This window comes from Centroberyx gerrardi, chromosome 4 (assembly GCF_048128805.1).
Source record: "Centroberyx gerrardi isolate f3 chromosome 4, fCenGer3.hap1.cur.20231027, whole genome shotgun sequence".
NCBI classification, from domain to species: domain Eukaryota; kingdom Metazoa; phylum Chordata; class Actinopteri; order Beryciformes; family Berycidae; genus Centroberyx; species Centroberyx gerrardi.
Genome location: NC_136000.1, coordinates 8,163,447 through 8,184,134, shown reverse-complemented (window position 1 = coordinate 8,184,134; position 20,688 = coordinate 8,163,447). Strand labels below are relative to the sequence as shown.

Here is a 20,688-nt window from a genome sequence, read left to right as displayed (position 1 = left end):
ACAAAAAAAAGTTTTTCAAGAATAGCTACTGTTGCTAAAGCCAGAGTAAGACTACTTGAAAATTATTTGAGTAAAAGTAAAAAAAAGAAATTCTCACCACAAGACTTTGTTCATCTCCCAAAACATCCCTTTTAATGTAATGGGTTATTATCAGACCAAGTTTGGGGGTGGTTCCTCTTTTGCTCATGTTTAAGCTCTACTTAGGACAAGTAAAGTCAAGTCTTGTGCTAATTGTACTCATAAATCTTATTTATAAAAACAAAACTTACACAACTTAAATTGAATAATTTAAATTGCTAAATGTAAAGTAAACATACAGTCATATACTCATAAAATTAGTGTTGATACTTATGATTAGATGTTATTTTCCATCATAGGGTACTTCAACAATTAGCTTGGGCATAATTAGCACATATTAACTCACATACAAATGTAGCTCCACATGCATGTATCATATATTTTTTTTAATCTAACTATAGTAAAATGTAATTATGTAATAATAATCAATGTCAAAACAAGCCTTCCCTGCTACAATATCATCTACTTCATCTAATGCAGTAGGTGTATCTTGTTCTGTGTTGTTTCGGTGGAGGATGATTGAAAGCAAGTCGATGACACTCAAGCATAGCTAAAGTTGACACAGAAGTTATTATTTCAGCTGGATAACAAACTGTATTGATTCATTCTCTACTGTAATCTCAGAGACATCAGAAATAAAATGAGTCCCACGCAGATTTTCAGTACAGTATCTCTGCTTAAAACACCTCCACAAATTTTTAATGTATTTCTAACCCTTTTCCACAAATAGACATATTCATCTATGTAGGCCTGCAACATAGATGTTGGAGATATGTGTCTTTAAATGTAGTTTTGTTAGTGATTGAATTGTGGCCATGTATGTGACAGATTCCATTAAATGCCACTCTGAAAACACGCTAAATTGATTTGCTGTGTTGTCTTCACTAGCTGTCTAAATGGAATGAGAACCATGACATTTTAATTGTGTAATTAATTGCTTGACAGCATTGGAGAGGAGTAGAATTGGCATCAGATGTGCTATCACAGATTCATATAGATTTTCCCCAGAAAGGGTATGTTTCTGCATTTTTAATGAGGTGAAATCTCAGCGTATTTGCGATAAAAGGAAACAATATCACCTTTCTCAGTCTTCTTCATTCCTTTCTTCCAAGTGATCAGAGCGCTGAGCACATAAACTCAAGGCTTCACAAAAAATTAGATTGCCTTTGTCTGTTTGTTCAACTTTATTTAAGCAAGACTAAGATGTCTGATGGTATCAGATGACACTTTTTGGAACTATTTCATTTGAAAATACAGCTTAGTCAACACTGTGAGCATACCTGAGTAATTTTCTGGGGTTATGGATACATTTTCGGGCTCATAAATTTTAATTTTATGATTAAATGAGGCTTATACTCAAATATTTTATGAGTCAACAAATCAGCCTCCCATTCAAGTGGAGAGTGTCCAGGAAGTGTTGCTTTATGTCATCACAGATTAGAGGATTGGCTTTGAGGAAGAGTTTGTTCTTGTTCATAAATATTGATAGAACTCTGCAAAATCATAGTAATAACATATATTCATTCTATTTTAAAATGTATCAATGTATAGCCCGGGATCCTATAAGACTATGTGCTTTCCAAATGTAGATACTTTAATATAATAAAGCTACCAGTTTCACATGACCATTTTGGCCAACAAAATACACAAGATCTATTGTAAACATGTCATATTCCACAATGAATACTAACAAAAGTTAAAGTAGAAAGCCATGTATAATTTGAGTTAAATAAAACGTTTTTGTTTTCCCATAGGCGCGAATGAACATGGGTGCTGGTGAGATGACACTGTCCTCATCTCTTGGAGTACAACTGAACAACCTTCTGGAACATAAAGTGTCCATCACACTGCAGGATGCCAAACTCACCATGACAATTGATGAGCTCTTCTCAACATACTACCCTATGACTGACACTGGGGAGGAGCTCAACATTGACATGGGCATTTGGCTTGGAGGAACAGGAGAACTAGATGCCCCCTACCTCAGCAACGCCATTCCACCATTCCGTGGCTGCATGACCGAGGTCAAATTTGAGTCCCATGGATTTGATATTCTCAACTCCGCATTAACAGATTGCCATGACACCAAGGAATCCTGCAGCAGTGAGTTTGAGGCTGGTGATGGGGAGACAACAAGTTTCATCAGCCCACAATCTTTTGTGTCTTTCCCCACCTGGAGCGGTGCTAGTGGGGCTGCACGGACCTTGGAGTTCCTAATGAAAACCACCATTGATGATGCATTGCTTGTGTTCCATCCAGGCCGAGAGTCTGATTTCATTGCTATTGGTGTTGTGAAAGGCTATCTCAAAGGTGTGTTGGACCTTGGCAGTGGCATGGAGGTACTGGACAATACCCAGGTGCTGCTGGATGACGATCAGTGGCATAGAGTTAGGGTCCAGGTCGATCAGAGTTCATTTGAAATGAATGTTGATAGCCAGTCTGCCTCCCTCCCTCTTGACAACTCACAAAGATTGGATTTAGTTGGAAATCTGTATTTGGGAGGTATCCAGGGGAAGATGAAGGATGTCTTCCGTGATAGCGGGTTCTTGGATCGTATGGAGGAAGAAATAACAGCTGAATCCTTCATTGGGTGCTTGGGGGAAATCAAAGTAAATCAGAAGGACAGGAGTCTGCAGGACGCTTTGGTGACTAAAGATGTCCATGTCAAATGTGAAGGGGAAGACTATGACTACTCAAGTTATTATGACTTAGAGGCAACTACAACTACTGCCCCTGTCCGGATCCAATATGTTGACGTAGACCCCAATGAACGACATTGCTACCCAACAGACGACACGCCAGAGATGTTCCGAAATATAACAAAACTCCTTGACGTCACCCCCTTGCTTGTGCCTGAGGGTGGAGAAGTTTTCCTAGATATAAACAACCTGAGCCCTACGTTTGACCTAAATGCTGTAGGAATGCGTCAATCTCAGATCATCTTTACTCTCCAGAATGATCCCTGGTATGGACTGGTTGATATGAACATTAACACAAAACGTACACAAAAGTTCACTCTTCTCGATGTTGCCAATAAGAAAATAAAGTATCTGCATGATGGAAATGAAAGGTATGCTGATCAAATCCAGTTAGAGGTGGTTGTTCACAGTAATGGCTACCTTCCAGAATGTCTAAAAAACCCCCGCGAGTATGTCCTCCCAGTTGAAATTATTCCTGTAAATGATATACCACAACTTAGTGGAGGAGACATTTCCATCACAGAAAATGGCAGGACTCGTTTGAGTCCCAATCTTATCAAAATTGTGGATTCTGACACACGTTGTGATGAATTGGTAGTAACTGTAACCTCAGAGCCTTCCATGGAAGTCGGTTACTTAGAAAATAGCCAGCAACCAGGGAGAAGCATCACAGAGTTCACTTGCAGACAGTTGAAAGATGGAAATATCTATTTTGTACACAGAGGGGGTAGTGCAGCTGGAATTACCTTAGAAGTATCTGATGGACACTCAATAAGTCAATCAACCTCTTTTAAGCTGTCTGTCACACAGCCACATATGACTATTGTGACCAATACTGGCCTCCTCCTGTCTCAGGGAAGCAACTCTTCCATAGGTGTTCAAAATCTGGCCGTCATTGCTCATCCTCGTAATGGAGATATTGTGTATAACATCACACAACCTCTGAGATTTGGAGAACTCCAGATAATCACTAGTAATGGCATGCCCAAGCAGGTGACCACTTTTCATCAATCAGATTTGGATCAAGACCTTCTTAGATACTTGAGCACAGACTCAAGTGACCAGGAAGATATTGTGGTTGAGCGGATTCAGTTTGACATCCACCTGGGGCAGTTCTCCCTTTGGAACAACACCTACTTAATCAAGATCATCCCTGCGCAAGTGAAAATTTCTAACTTGGTCCCACTGGAGATGCAGGGAGAAGAAGAGAAAACAATCAGACACACAGAGCTTGAGGCTGAAGTAAAAGGGCAAAGTCCAGATCCAGGAACTGTAAAATACATCCTTGTGAAACCTCCAACACTGGGTAGTCTCCAGTTGTTAGACAAGGAGCTGATTGAAGGTGACATTTTCACCCAGAAGGACCTTTGGGACAGCCATATTAGCTACAGGCTCCGGGTGCGCAGAGCTGTGGATAGTGTGGACCAGTTCCAGTTCAGAGTCTTTGCTGAGGATCAGTACTCTCCTCTGTACACCTACCCAATTAACATCCTCGCCAATTCAGACGCTCCTGTTTTGACCAATGAGAGACTGGTTGTCTTGCAGGGTGGTGAGGATACTGTGAACAAAAACTATCTCTGGATCCAATCACCAAGTTCTACAGATTTCTTGTATCGGGTCACACAAGACCCAAAGAATGGCCGACTTATAAGGGAGTCCCCACCCGGGCAGCCTAGATTTGAGGGGGCAATTCAAGTATTCAGCAGTGAAGACCTTAAGCTTGACAGACTTATTTACAAGCATGATGGCTCCAAGACAACCAATGATGAGTTCAATTTCTCCGCATTTGATCAGGAAGCAGAAAGTTCAAACGGTCAAGAATCAATGAGTGGTGTTTTCAGAATATCCATTCAATCCAAGAACGAGCATGTGCCTATGCGAGTTGTGGATAAAGTCTTCAATGTGGTCCGCCACGGACAGCGTTTGTTAACCACTGATGTCATTCAGTTTAAGGATGATGACTCAGGTTTCAATGATACCCAAATTGTCTACGCTCGTGAGGGAATCCTCTCAGGCAACATTGTGTCAAAATCGAACCCCTCACAACCCCTCTTCCGTTTCACACAAGCCGACTTGAGAGATAAGAACATTCTCTTCATTCACCATGGAGCAGACCGTGAACGCTTCTCACTACAGGTGTCAGATGGCTTCCACAAGACCACCGCACTGCTCCAGATCCAAGCAGGCGAACCCTACCTGCAAGTGGTGAACAACACTATGGTTGTCATGGACCATGGCAGCACCAAGACCCTCAACACCACCCTGTTGAGCGCTGACTCCAACATGGACATCAGAGATGACAGTGAGATCAAGTTCAGAGTGATGTCACCACCCAGTGATGGGAGGATTATCGTGAGTGGGATCGAGGCTTCAGTGTTCACCCAGGAGGACCTGAAGAAGGGCGTTGTGTCATACGAGCATAATTATGAGAGTTTGAGGTCCAAGGACTCCTTTGGATTCACTGTCCAAGCGAAAGGATATTCTGAAGAGGGTACCTTCAGGATTAAAATATTCAAGCAAGGTTACCTTTCTGAACCTGAGGTGATAACCAACGAAGTCATCATCTCCTATGAGGGAGAACATACCATAATCAACCAGAATCATCTCAAGGTACTGTTTATTGATTCTGTAATTATCCTTACATTAGGCAAAACTGGTATTTTATACTGAGTGAAATATTTTTTTCCATGTGATTTAGTGCAATAATTAACAAACCTACAATATACAGTTCATTTGCTTTACTGACATTTAATCTGGGCTGCACACATTTGGTTTTGTTTAATGAGACAGCATTTAGAATTCATATAATTTGGCAGTCATTACTATGTGACTGAACATTATCTTTGTAATTTCAAAGTTTATTTTCTCTTTGTGGAGTAGACCTTTCTCATGACTCAATCGAGCACACTGTCTCGTGATACTGTACACCATTTGTTTTGTAACCATCTCTCTAATGTACAGACACCCACATAAAAGCAGGACTAAGTATGACTTTACAGTTGCTGTTTTTAATCTAGTTTATGTACTAAATTACAGTCTATTAAGTGTGGAAAACAGAGCACTAAGTATACCCTGAGGAGGTTTCTGGAGCCCACTGTAATTTATATGATGAGCCTGCCTGCACTTCATCTTGAAAGCAATTAATGGAGTTTAAATTGTGGGACCATTCATAACATATCCCTGTATATATCTTGACTTTTAAATTAATGAGAAACATTTTGGAAAAAGTAAAGTTTAATTTCACAATATTGTATACATTTTGAGATCTTCAGTATTGACTAAAAAAGCACGTAGATACCCAGTACACGGATTATTGAAAAATGTAGCCGTGACAGAATGGCCTTTAAAAGTTGTAAAATATTGACTTGGCTTTTGGGAGCTTATCCAAGGTGCGTGCTTACTATGAAATGGAAAGTAGCGAGCTCTTCTGAAATAATGTGAAATGGAAGCATGGCTGTTAAACATTACAAGACTTAGGGTTCCAGAGAGCTGATCCAAACTTCTCAAAATGGGATGACCATAAATCTGCCTGTGTATAAATATGCAGCATGTTGTTAAAGTGTACAAAATGTTGCAATGCGATTTTTAGTTTCTGGTCACTATACAGTCAAATTGTCAAACTATCCTTCTGCAAGCTTATCATTCTACAAACAAAAGACTATATCACCTCGACTGTACATCAACTGCAACGTATGGATTTATCTTTGTCTTTTAGGTGGAGCAAGCTGATATTCTGCCCTCAGAAATGGTGTTCACCATCAAAGAGCCTCCTCGTCTGGGTCATGTGGTCAAGCTGACGAATAACTCAGACAGTACAGCCGCCCCCGTCCTCGACTACGTTCACTCTTTCACTCAGGAGGACATTGATCAGGGGCGCATCCTCTATGTGTCCGCATCCATCCAGGTTTATAGTCATTTCATTTTACTCTGCTGTAATGATAATTCAGATGTGGGCAGCTAATTCCCTTCAATTCATACCCAGTGTGAAAGCAAAGACAAAACACAGCCCCAACCATGAATGGGTGTAAATTTATATGGTGTATTTGTTAAGAGATTATCCTAATAACTTCTGGTTATTTCAACATCCATTGTCTTCCAGGGCAGCGATGCCTTCACAGCAGATGTCAGTAATGGTTTTACCACAGTGGAGGACCTCCACGTCTCGGTGAACATCGTACCTCGGCTCATCCCCGTCCAGACCCTCAACTTTACCGTGAGGGAAGGCGCTGGCATGTCAGTTACCACAGATATTTTGAACATCTCGCACCCCTTCTATAGTTCAGCAATCATCGACTTTGTTGTGGAGGAGGCGCCACAGCATGGGGACCTCCGCTTCCTGGATGGAGACCAGCAGGAACTCACCGTATTCACCTGGGACGAGGTAGGCAGTGCAGTGGTGGAAGAAATAAATTATTTACTTAGGTAAAAACAGAAATATTCTGGTGGATGTCAAAATTCTACTTAAGTAAAAGTAAGAAAATCCTTAAATGCTCAAATCAAGTATGATCAGCAGCATGATCATTAAAATGTTTTTTCTTGAAGTCTCAAAATGCTAACATGAGTCCTTTCTTGCATGGAAGTTTGCACAGAAATATGTTAGCTTGTTAGCATTTTGTGACTTCCAGATAATTAAATTATAATGATCATGCAGTTGTTTGACAACCGTGAAAAGGTAACAACACATTATTTACACCATATACATTTCACATAAATTATTAGAACACAGAAAAAGCAACCACAGAAAATTTGTATTTTTTGTTTTGCCCATAGAAATTGAGCTGGGCACATCTCTTGTACCGAACTTTGTGGGCGTGGCCTGTTTGAAACGTCACAACATTCTTATCTATTATTCTCAGGCAGGCTGCAGACATAACTCTGATTAGAAACAAATCACTCCAAACTACAATGTTGGTATTCCCAGGGGTCATAATTGATTTATATTTAAAATGCTGATTAAATATTTTCTCCAGTTAGACTTTTCCATGTAACGTGAGAATTCTTAAATCATTTCAATTAACTGTGCTAAGGACTGTATATAACAAGTGCTGAGGTGGCTGTCCATGACTGTTTGAGAAAACTCAAGAACAAACCAAAGATATATTTCTGTTACTCTGGGACCAAAAGATTCCCGCTAGACCACTAAATAATCCACAACTTCTCTCAGTCCTAATTATACCAGAATAACATCTACCTCTCATGACTTTGATCATGGTTCAAGAGGACTACCACAGCTACACGTCACTGTGGAACTTTCCCCAGTTCCCAGTTACTATCCAGTGCTGTTTTGGATTTGTTGCGTAGTACCAGATAGAAAGGGAGAATTTTGGAGTTGCTACACAGTTATCTGGTCTCCCGCCATGTGGTTCAGAGGCCCCTGCTTTAGGAAAATATTAAAAATACATGAGTAGTTACCGGTGGAAAAACCTCATGCATTCTGAATGGACCACATAGTTTAGTGGAGCTGGTTAGTCACATATCTTATAGCTCCTACATCTACCCCGGCTCTCCCTCTACTCCTCTCTCTTTGCTGAACCATTGTGGAAAAACTGACGGTGCCTTTGGACTGCCCGGAGCCAAAATAAACTGGCCCAATATATTCCTATAATAATGTGTGTGTGCGCACACAAACCTCCCGCGCTTTGCCTCTGCCAGACTCACTCTCTCTGTCTCTCAAAGACCCCACTGTGCATTCCAGCTCAACTGGGACTAGTGCATAGCCATGATTCAGCTAAATCTGATTACGTTGGTAGTAGGGAGGCAAAAATGAGCATAGACATAATCGTCTGCCACTCTGGAAATGTCACAGAGAAAAAGTCACCACCTTGATTTCTTCATACCGGTTGATGGAGACTGTTTTTTAAGTGGACTCAGTGTACTATTTCCTTTTACTGTTATACTCTGAGTATGAAACACAGCCATTCTCCCAAATGAGTACCACATTTAAAAACAAATGTGCAAGCCTCAGTCAGCGCAGCATTTAAACCAGAGTGTAATTGTTCCTAAATTGAAGTCGGATGTGCGCGTCCTCATTATCCAGCATTATTTGAACTTTCTATATTCACTCAGGGAGCAGTGGTTCTTTTCAAGCTCAACACTGTTTCAAGCTCCACTGGCCAAGTCCCCCAGCCCCTGGGACTGGACTTTGGCTTAACTGCTGCGTGTAGTAATTTTGTGATAGTCATCATGCGGGGTGGTTCTACAAGGTTATGTAAGGGTACAGTAATGTGGAGGTTCAATGAAGAAAACAGAGTGTGAGTCAGGCAGCCTTTCTGTATAGCATAAGTGGTCTGCACTTCCAAATACAGGCCAGGAATCCTACGCTAACAGCAGCCACAAGAATGTAAAGCTACTCCGTGCGCCATGTCTCCCAGATGTGTCACAGGAGAGTAGAATGTGTGAGAAAAGGTACGGCATTTTGTTAACCACAGCATTATGATTCACTCCCTCTCTGAGTAATGAAAGTACTGGAGTTATGCGCGTCCTCCAGCATCCAAGCATCCTATAACATATGTTATGTTGAGTGGAATCCAACTGGATGAAATATGTGAAATCCAACTGGAGAAAATATGTGAAATCTGCAACACTTTGTTCTAAAACACCTTGCCTCTAATCAGGTTCAGCTCTCCATCGGGTGCCCATTAGGTCTTCCATCTGTGGAAAACTTTAAAGCCATTAAAACCCACACAGACATGTTCATTTTTCAAAATAGACTCTGTTTTTGGAGCAAAGTGATGCAGGTCCTGCATTTTTATCTCACTCACTTTTAGGTAAACAGATCCCACGATTAAAAATGCATCACTCAAAAATCAAAACTTGACAGACTAAATCGTGCAATTAGAATTCGATATTGACACACACATCAGAAAGACACATTGTCCCTCTTTGAGTAAATGTGATGGCCACATGTCCAACAACCACCCATTGTTTATTGTCCCAGCGAGGAGACTGATTGTCTCGCTCACTTTCCCCGATCGGTAATGATGGGGGGTGTTTTTCCAGTAGGATGCCAACCATATGGGATCCATTAGGCACTTCCTGCTCTCGAGTGCGGGTCTTCTCATCATAGAGGCTTACTGGCCTGGTTATAGACAAAGTTTCAATAGTCCTGCTTTGTGCAGAGAGGGACACCGAATCTCGGTACTTTGTCCTTCTCTAGTACTCTTCTCAAAAGGTATCAGATAGGAGGAGGATCCTTGATTCTTCCTCTCAGACGGCACTAAGATACAAGGACACAGGATGCTAGGAAATGAGATTCCTCCTCTGTTTTTTAATATAGAAAATCAACAGAGTTGGCTTGGCCAGGCCACAGGTGTTGTTTTCCATCAAGATCACTTGACACTGGATGACGGATGACGGATTCCTTTGTGCATCTGGTTCCTCTCAAGGCCTCATCGCACCAGGGAGGCTCTCCTTGTCCCTGTGCTGCTGCCTGCTCCTGGGACCTGATTATAGCCTTTGTCTGAAATTTTTGAAAAGAACGCTGCCCTGCAAAGACAAACAGCAGGAACTATTTTTGTGTGTTTTAAAGGTCAGACTTGATAACTGGGGTTAAGATTTCATATAAGCAAAAGTTATAGTCGTAAAAGCTACTAAACTATATTCTATCCACTTCTGTTCGAACAATACTTTTTGTCAGGACAGGAGATAAACTATATAGTTATTTTTTTCAGTTTCACTACTCACACTGCTACGGCTCATTGATTTGTAGGTCAGAACGAATTAGCTGTATGTCCTTGTCTATCGAAACCTCAGATATCTGAACTGAATATAAAAGACACTTCCACACTATTGTCACTTGCGCATTAAAAATCACATTTCAGTCAAGGACCTTCTCGAGACGATTTTTAATGTGCTAGTGAAGACAATATTTGGATGTCACATTAATTTATGGTGGCCTGCCTTGCTTTCTCCTTTGCGCCTATCAACACGGATAGTTTCCAAGCGTGCAGAAGATTTTCTACATTCAAATACCTGAACTGGCCGTTTAACAGACGAACAAAACGTACTACAGAACAAAATGTATTCTAGGGGCATCAAGATGGTATTTCCTTCTAGAAACATGATGAAATGAAATGAAATCAGTCTTTTGAGCATTTGGAAATAGATGTAAATGTATGCTGCGTTTGCTGACCAAGCTCAGCCTCATTGAAAAGAGTCAAGTGGAACACAATGAATTGAGGGCCTGTTGCTTTGGGAAACTTGTTCTCATTTTCTGATTTTATTCCATGCAAACTTAGTCTAGAGTACATTTACATGCACACACTATTCATATGCTAGTTATATGGGGTCATATCCTGGATAAGGTCTTAATCCATATGAAACTGTTTATATGCATCTTCATATCTCACTGTTAAAACGCCCTCAGCTTATAAAAACCACAAAAACTAACACTTCATGGGATAAGGTGTATACATATCTCAGTATTCGAGGTAATATTGTTATATTGCAGGTGCCTTATTCACAGGGTTGCCACACAGGTCTGGGAAGTCTGTAAATGTATGGAAAGAGAATTTGATAATTTCCAGGTCTTGATAAATTTGGAAATTGCACAAAAAAGTTTGGAAAAGTATGGAAAAATATTGTTATACTGTCCCAATATACATATGACTACATACATATGACATTTTCTGTGGTTTTTGATCCCGTCTCACATATTGTGATCTTTGTTGCTTTCAAGAATAATCTTCTATCTGTCTATAGAGTGATATGGCAGATTTAGTATGGGCAAGATAACTATCTGCTAAAATCATATTAAAACATCAAAATCTTCAAATCAAATCAGGAAATTAAGGTAAAAAGTGTGGAATTTTGAAGTTGAAACTGTAGAAACCCTTGATTCAGGTTTCTCCTAATTGTCATAAGAGTTTATCCAGGTTAAACAGGATATAATGTTTTCATGCACCCACTCAAAAGCAGAATATTATTGGGATATTTGTCTGCACGGCAACACACTCATACATACATTTTTATTCAACCTTTTAGGCTCACCCATCCTTTGCCCAGCTCAAGCGTGTCCTGACAATCAGGTCTGAGTTAAGATTGAGTGTCGACCGGGTCCCTTTTGTCTTTTCCAGGTGAAACTTGGACTCGTCTACTACATGCATGACAGCACCGAGAGCACCGAGGACAGTTTCACGCTCTCTGCCTCGGCCTATGAGATTGAGCGCCGGAGCCTCCCTGTCACCATCTCAGTGACTGTCATACCAGTCAACGATGAACCGCCAAAACTGACACGTAACACCGGACTGGAGGTAATGTTTTGCTGTTTGCAAAGCCATGCACTGTTACTTTGAGCTTTCTTCCAATATGCTCAACTGTAAAGGGGGTTGGAAAAGTTGCTATTGTTGGAAAATCTATTATACCCATAAAGTGGAAACTACATAGTTGTCCTGCATTCATGTACTATCGGATGTTGGAAAAATGACTTGTGATATTCACATGAACGCCATTCAAAGTCGAAATATGAAGTCAGAAAGTCACATAAAATTTTGCTACCCGAATTTCCAAGTTATGATGTAATGACTATCTTTCACCTTCTGAACATGGTGGAAAAATCAAGTTTTATGTCCGTCAACAGCAAGAAAACACTTAAGAAATTACATACACATGCACCTTTATTACATGATTGTAGTTAGCCAGGCCAACCAAAATAAACAATATTTCTTTAAATTAAGTTTGTTAAATGAGCTTGTTAAACTGCAGGACATCAATGGTTGTCACATGAATGCAATGCTGTTTAGCAGCCCACTTAAAAGTTACCACCAGCACGTGAACACACAACTGAGCTTTTATTTAAAGGGATAGTTGACATGAAAGGTTCAGTCATAAAATAGCAACCATCATTGCTTTTCTTTCTCACATCTCATCACATCGCAGCAGATCCTGCATCAAAGTCAGAATCAGGTCCAGTTTATTTGCCAAGTACAATAGATGTACAGGAACTATTCTTTTTCAATACCTTTCTGTCATTGAACTATTGTCAAATCACTCCTTGCACCTTCTGATGCTTGGATGTTCCAAAAAATTTAAATATTTAAGTGAATCCTGTCAATCACATTTCAACAGTACTGCAGTGATTCACTATTGTATGCACTGCCTATGTAACTTCCCTGATGGCTACATCTGTATGCATGTTAATGCAGCCCTAAATTTGCAAATACCTCAGTTAACATCAGGGACGATAGGGGAACAATTCATATCACAATGATCATAAGAAATTATTCCAATATTGATATATATAACAATATCTTCTAACATATGCAAAATCATATGTTAAATAATCAAATAATCAAATTGATGTTCATCGCATTAAACTGTAATATAAAGTACAGTATGATAAAACTGTAATATTCCCTAATTTGTTTCAGATTTCATTTTGTGATAGATTTTAATTAGTATTTGCTTTTTATCATTAATTCAGACAACAGAATTCTGTACCACAATAACTTGATATCATTATTTTATCACAATATCATTATAGTGAAAGGTGAGTAATAATTTTTAATTATTGCCCAGTCTCATACACACCATTAGCAGGTTCTGTCAGATGAAAGGAACACACGTAATGAAATGACATGTTTATTCAGTTGCATGTTTAATTAATTAGTATCTGGGTTCAGAGGGGTTTTGCCACACATTGCAGAAATATATGCTTTCCTTCAGACAAAAAAGAAAAGTTTTGAAAGATCAATGAAGCAGATTCTACTGTAAGAGTCGGCAGGCAGTTGGAAAAAGCCAGCAGTAATCAGCTCACAGAACTGGAAACCAACTGTGTCATTCAGCCCTCCCTGCTCTGCCTGCGGCTCTGCGTCTCCCTGGCAACCCGTATTTTTGGAAAACCAAGATGGTCGACAAGACCGCGGTTTTCTGGCAGAGTGAGGGCGGCAGCCAATCCCTGCGCCTCTTCTGCTGCGGCTGCAGAATGTAACATAATAATATGTGGATTTCTCAGCACACAGAGCCAGGACTGGCCCAGCGGCGCTTGGATTGATTTAAAGCAGGAAGTGTGTGTGTAGTGACCTCCACAGCAGATGATCAGACATGATGACTAACATGGCCATGATCAGGCTCTGTTCATGATCACCATTGATCCCATTTGGCCCAGGCTATAGGATACAGCTGGTCTCCATTAGGGTATACACTCAGGGTTTGTCTGTGTGTCTATCTGGTTCTACTTGGCTTTACTTTATGTCTGTAGTTGTCCCTCTGCGTCAGTCTGACTGTTTGACAATCTGGCTCTGTCTTATGTATTTAATTATCTGGATTTGTCCATCTGTTTGCCTATCTATCTATCTATCTATCTATCTATCTATCTATCTATCTGTCTATCTATCTGTCTATCTATCTGTCTGTCTGTCTAAATATGTAGGTCTCTCTATCTACCAGCCTGTCTACCACCTCCGTCTCTCTCCAGACTCTTTCAAGTCTTAGCAGGATTATATAACTATCCAAACACTTTTGCTGTGAATGCCCGTCCTAATCCCCTCGCTATTTGTACATATGACCAGTGAGTGACTAGATGAATGAAAGCTGCCCTCCTCTAGCTCTCACCGGGTACAGTAATTTTGTTTTATCCCACATCAAAACACAAAGCAGGGGAGTGTACATCAGGTGTTTGAGTAGTTAGTCTGTGTCTCGGGGAGAAGTACCGTAACTGCAGACGGTGGGTTTAAATCAAAATGGCATTGCTATCGTCTTTCCTTCACGGCCATGGACTGCAGCTGCATGGCTTGTGGGTATGGATAAAGAAACGATACACCATCTCATCAGCTTCTTTTTCCTATAGTTTGTCCAGCAATACCCTATACTTAAACCAGCCGTGCCTTTTCCATATCCTTGAGGAAAGAGACGGAGATGTTGGATGCCAGGGCAATTTGGGATACAGCTTCAGACGTCTGGCGCCCCTTAGAGTCTCAGACATTTAAGAGACAGTGGTATCCTGTTGAGTCATCTGCAAACTAAGTCATTTGCCTATGGCAGCTCCTTCATTACTGCCTCCAAATGAAATATCAGCCATTGTGTCCGATCAAATTGAATTTGCAGCCCATCCTCTTAGGTGCTAAATGTATTGATTGTTATATAAACCGTCAATTTGCGGGTCCATTTTCAGATTACCTGCCCTAAATTGCCTGCTGCCTTCCTGCTGGTGCAGAGCGGGCTGATGTGGCCATCTAGTGTTAGGGATTGAGGAATACACTGTAAAAAAAAATCTCCATCTGGACAAGGAGTGACCGTGTGTTGGAACCAGTGGTGTGATCAGACTTATTTTAAGACATGGCTCCCTTTTTTTTTTTAGAAAATTCTTGAATTCTATCAAAACAAGTGAAATTATCTCACCCACTTTGCAGACTTTTTCACCTGCTCAAGAAAAATATTTGTGTTGACTACATACAAAATCAAATTATTTTTTGAGATGGATGTTTTTGCAGTGTCTGTTTTTTTGTTGTGGCTGTATCACAGCATTTTACATCAAAAAGTAGGCTGGCCCTCTCTTTATATGAGAAGAGATTAGCATTGGTTTCTATTTATTTATAAAGCGCTTCCTCCAAAAACATGACTGTTATATCTTATGTCGCTTGACTGGATTGATTGGAGAGTTGGAGTTTATCAGAGCCGCTCTCAGGACCGGCTGGCGCTCCAGGTTCCTCGGATTAGCACTGACCTGGGAAATACTGCTTTTAGATTTTGTGCTCCATATACCTGGAACAAATTGCAGTAAACCCTGAAGCTTCATGCTTTGGTTGCAAAGAGCCAAGTCAGCAATCTGATTAAGAACCTGATTAGCTTTGTGAATATTTTAAAGGTGCTGAGCAGCATTTTTAAATGCATAATTGTATAATATATCATTATCAAATAATTGTGATACCTTGGTAAAATTACTGTACACAAATGACACCACAGTCGAGACAATGACATGGTCAAGCTTCTATCTCACGGCAGTGGGATTGTTTGTGGTACTGCTTCTCAAAGTTAAGACCACATTTCCCATAAGCCCCGTTACTTTCTGCTGCAAAGAGGATTTTGCGACTTCTCCCATCTTCCCCTCCCTCTCCCTGGCATCACTCTGGGTGCGTTTGTTTTCTCTTTTTGCTTTACTGAAGACGATAAACTTGTTGGAAGTGATTTTTCCATCGGCCTTTCACTTGTTCCACCATCTGCTATTGTGAGACCCTCTGAAAGCTTTAGTTTGTGCAGGAAGAACAGCGCCCTCTTCCTGTTTTGTGCCATAAAGCAATCCAGCAGATTTCCCACCAAATCCAACCCAGTGGCTCATAATGTAAAAGGCTGACAATCATCTCAGCAATGTTTGTGTTTGTTTACAGTAATTACACTAACGTCTCTAAATTAATGTGGTAATGATTTATTGATGGTATAATGCTGCACATAGCACCTTTAGTTAATGTTTGACAAGTGTTTTAATTGGTTGTAAATATTGTTTGTGTCTTTCTCTTGTTTGCGTTTCTTTCCACGTATGTAAACTCAGCTCTCATGGGGAAAGAAAGCCCCCGTCTCTAAATGTGTTTCCTGAGTTTCTGAGTAAAAAAAAAGGTTTAGTACTGTAAATGGGTCCCAGTTTTCGCACTGAAACAGGTACATTGAGATAGGAAGTACAGGCAGAGAATAAGATCCAGCTTTTTAACGACCTCGGTTGTCACTTTCTGTAAACAGTATCGGTGAAATAAAAGTTTAACAGCCACAGAATTCGAGCTATCAACATGTTCTCTTCTCTCTGTGCTTTGATTCGCATGCTTCTTGTCTGGGAAGCAATTTCTCCACACGGAAGCACAGAGTGTGTAATGATGGATTATGGTTTTGGACTGTTGATGCTGTCTGTCACCGTGATGGAGCTTTGATGGAGTGTCAAACTGAATGGGATGTTATGAGCGGTGGAATGTAAGGCAACTGAATTATATATCTCACAACACATTTATTATATTGAACCACAGCAGAAATGATAGAGAAGACTGAGAAAAGTCGACAATTTTGTTATTTTCACAACAGTACCAAGTTTAAACTCCATATTTTTCCAGTGAATGGGCACTTGTTATCTAGGCGCTATATTGATGGCCAGTAAATGAGAGTAACTGACTAGATTGTTTCGGCTAGAGATAGATACTTAAATACTAAACGACCAAGTATTTATTTAGCTGCTATTTAACAGAAAAATCCACCCATCCACTTTAACACTGTTAGAAAAAGCTATGTGTGGTGTATATTGCATTTCAGGCTCCATTTTGTTGTTCAGTGGTATTTTTCTTATTCCTGTGGATAACTGGCCAAACGTAAAATGACGTGACATCACATCGAGATATGTCCAGCGCTGCTACAGTGGAGTTTGTTAGCAGAAAATGTTTCAGCGATCTAAAATCTACGGTAAACATCAGGTTTTGGTATGAGCCCCTCAGAATTAAAGGGCAAGGGCTTCTCACACCGAATCACACAGGGAAAAATCCATCGTAGAAGAGGAAGAGATAACAATTTGACAGTAGCCTCAATAGACCAGAATGCAATGCAACTGCAAGACATGTTTTATGTGTTTTGTTTAAGTTTTGACTCACCTTTTCTCGACTGGAAAAAACTTTCACTCTCTTGCTCTTACTATGCGATCACTATCACTATTGCTCTCTCAAACTACACCTACAACCCACAGCTGAATGCAACAAGTTCAGGCCCGCTCCCTCGGGGTTGGTGAAAGTCATTCTGGGAAACGTAGGAAATCACCGACTGAAGGAGAAGTAGAGGAGGCAGGTTGAGGGAAAGTGGATACGCCAAAAAAGTTAATTACAACACTTCATCACAAAATAACTCCAGGGATGCGTTGGACACCGACTGATGATACACAACAGTCACATGTTATATACATTCGCTTGCATGTGCCATATAGTATAAATTATCTGCTGAACTGACTTTGCAGTGTGGGAAACAGTGAAACTTGAAGCATAAGTATCCCTGATTGAATTTATGTGAGACTGAGCTTTCTTCTCTCCTTCTCCTTCTGCCTCGAGGTATCTTGCTCTTTATCCTGAGACTGGAGAGAGAGAGAGACAGAGAGAGAGAGAGAGGGGGACAGAGAGAGAGAGAGAGGGGGACAGAGAGAGAGAGAGAGAGAGGGAGGGAGGTATCGGAGAGCGAATGCCTTCCGAGGAGATCGATACGTACCTCTTATTGCAGGGCACCCTCAGCTCACTCTCCCAACTGATTCCTGCTATTTAAGAATGTCTTTCGGGGGATCTGGCCCATTTCTTTCAATTAATGCTCCTTTCAGCCAGTCGACCATTAGAAGTCCATTAAAGCCCCTCCACCCAGGGAGAGTCATTCAGCCTGTGCCGCTGTGCTCCATCTTCTGATAACAGGAGCGTCTAGACTGCCACGGAGAAATAATTAACCTTTTAAATTGTTACTTTGGAGGTGGCTGTTTGTAGGACGGGTTTTGTCTTGTTTTGGTGCTTAATTTCTTTCAAGGTTTCTCCATTTGCTGCTTTCATTTTCTTTTCGTTTACTTAGTTGCTTTCTTTTTGCTTTTATTTCCTTTCTTTCTCTATCTATGTATCTATCTATCTATCTATCTATCTATCTATCTATCTATCTATCTGTCTATCTATCTGTGTGATATAGCTGTGAGGCAGCTATATGTTTCTTTCATTTGTTTCCTCAGTTGCTTTCTTTTTGCTTTTATTTCCTTTCTTTCTCTATCTATCTATCTATCTATCTATCTATCTATCTATCTGTCTATCTATCTGTGTGATATAGCTGTGAGGCAGCTATATGTTTCTTTCATTTGTTTCCTCAGTTGCTTTCTTTTTGCTTTTATTTTCTTTCTTTCTCTATCTATCTATCTATCTATCTATCTATCTATTTATCTATCTATCTATCTATCTATCTATCTATCTATCTATCTATCTATCTATCTATCTATGTGTCATTTAGGCCTGTGAGGCAGCTATACAGTATGTTGTGTAGTATGTGTTATGAAAATAAAATGATTATTTTACTTTTCAAGTAGACATAGACACAGCCATTGATCTGTCATATTGTTTAGGCCTTTATATCCAGCGGCCTATCTGTTAGTAGGCTAAATGGGACATTTAAAAACATGGTCAAAGATCATTGTTTGCCTCGTTCAATTTCTAGTTTTTAAATAAATATTTGGCCCTTGTCTTGATTCACACTTCTCAAAGTGGCCCTCACTGTGACAGTAATCTGCAGCATCTATCTATCTCTGTCTCTCTCTCTCTCTCTCTCTCTCTCTCTCTCTCTCTCTCTCTCTCTCTCTCTCTCTCTCTCTCTCTCTCTCTCTCTCCCCTTGTCTCACTCTCTCTTTGATGTTTCTCAGGTTCTTGCTGGTGAGGAATCTGATATCACCTCCAGCATGTTGAACACTGACGACGCCGATACCCCTACAGAGCAACTGGTTTACCACGTCGAGGCGCCGACCAATGGGATGGTGTCGCTGAAGGAGTCACCCGATGAGGGCATCCTGAATTTCACACAGGCTCAAATCAACAACGGGGAGGTCATCTTTATTCACGAAGGTAAGGCCGGACAGGATGAGAGGAAAGGAAGTCGCCGCACATTCATAGCCTCGAGACATGTAATTCCTTCATTTAATGCAATTTGTTGGGAATTATTTTTTAAACGGGCATGAAATTATCTATGAACTTTAGCGACCAGTAGGAATTGCAACAACATCGATAAAACATATCACCTCCTACACAAGTCTCTGAGTTTTGAAAGCCAGAAATCTCTCTCTACCTTGCGAAGTAATCATTGAGGTATTGGTATTGATCAATAACCCTATAAAACCCCCGCAGATACATTAAGGCCATGTTGTGCTATGGGGCAGTAAAAATCGTACTTACTGCCCCTTTAATGTATTTAATAAAATTGTCATTTCCATCATGGCTACAAGTGTTGCAGTTCAACAGTACGGCATCTCTGTCTCTCTCAAGGCCACAAGGATGGCCTATAAGGGATAGGTAATTAAAATAATGAATATAATAATAATTTGACATGTTATTGATCCCCATAGGGTAAATATGGCATATAGGTTAAAGGGATAACACTACATATGGGCACCTTTGGGTCAGTTGCAAATAATTCTTAGCCTTTCCTCTAATCTGCTTGGAGTATCAGAAGGTTGATCGTATAGAAAGAAAGAAAGAAAGAAAGAAAGAAAGAAAGAAAGAAAGAAAGAAAAGGAACCGAGTTCAAGCCGTTGCTCTCCCACCAGGTGAGGAGTCGGGTGGTTTCAGCTTCACGGTGACAGACGGCGAGCACACTTCTCCTCTCTACCGATTTGTCGTCACCGCCAGGCCTCTCACCATCACCATGGAAACGCAGGAGGAGCTCATGGTGTTTCCAGGTAAGATGCCAAAATCCTCCAGGTTCACGCCATGAATAAGGCACAGAGGGAAGGAGAGCTCCAGTGAGAAGACTGGGGTGACTCGGTGGTCGACCTAACCGTTAATAATGATACTTCAAAAAAATTACCTTTTCTTCTTGTCTTATTTCTTATTTGTTTATCTAGCACTTCTCTATTATAGCTGAAAATGCTGCAGACCCAGAAATAGTGTGAAATTTATTATGTGAGCACCATTGCCTGCTTGTAATGTTGATGATATAGGAATTTAAGCTTATTCTATTGTCACATTCATTATAAGTCACTCTTTGTGTGTCAATTAAATGGCTAAAATGTAACGTTGTAAGTCCTCTGTGATCCCAACTGCTGCACTATGAAGGTGACTTTAAAAAAATCAAATTCAAAACGTATAGTGCACCAAATAGAAATGTGCATACACATGAATGGCTTCCTTCCAAACTGCTGCATAAATCCTTCGGACACGAAATGTTACCTGATATTCAGTGAGCGATGTTTCAAAAACACAGCGTTGCGTCTTCAGATGCAATTTCT

At 40.4% G+C, this 20,688-nt stretch overlaps 1 protein-coding gene across 1 annotated transcript in view; it reads left to right on the top strand.

The window, feature by feature from the left end:
* Nucleotides 1–20,688, top strand: part of cspg4 (chondroitin sulfate proteoglycan 4) — a 65,465-nt gene that overhangs the window by 36,166 nt on the left and 8,611 nt on the right. Inside the window, exons 3-8 of the mRNA XM_071922318.2 lie at nt 1,833–5,387; nt 6,493–6,681; nt 6,877–7,158; nt 11,852–12,028; nt 19,111–19,309; nt 20,008–20,139. Coding sequence (XP_071778419.2) covers nt 1,833–5,387; nt 6,493–6,681; nt 6,877–7,158; nt 11,852–12,028; nt 19,111–19,309; nt 20,008–20,139 — 4,534 coding nt within the window. The remainder of the gene's footprint in view (nt 1–1,832; nt 5,388–6,492; nt 6,682–6,876; nt 7,159–11,851; nt 12,029–19,110; nt 19,310–20,007; nt 20,140–20,688) is intronic.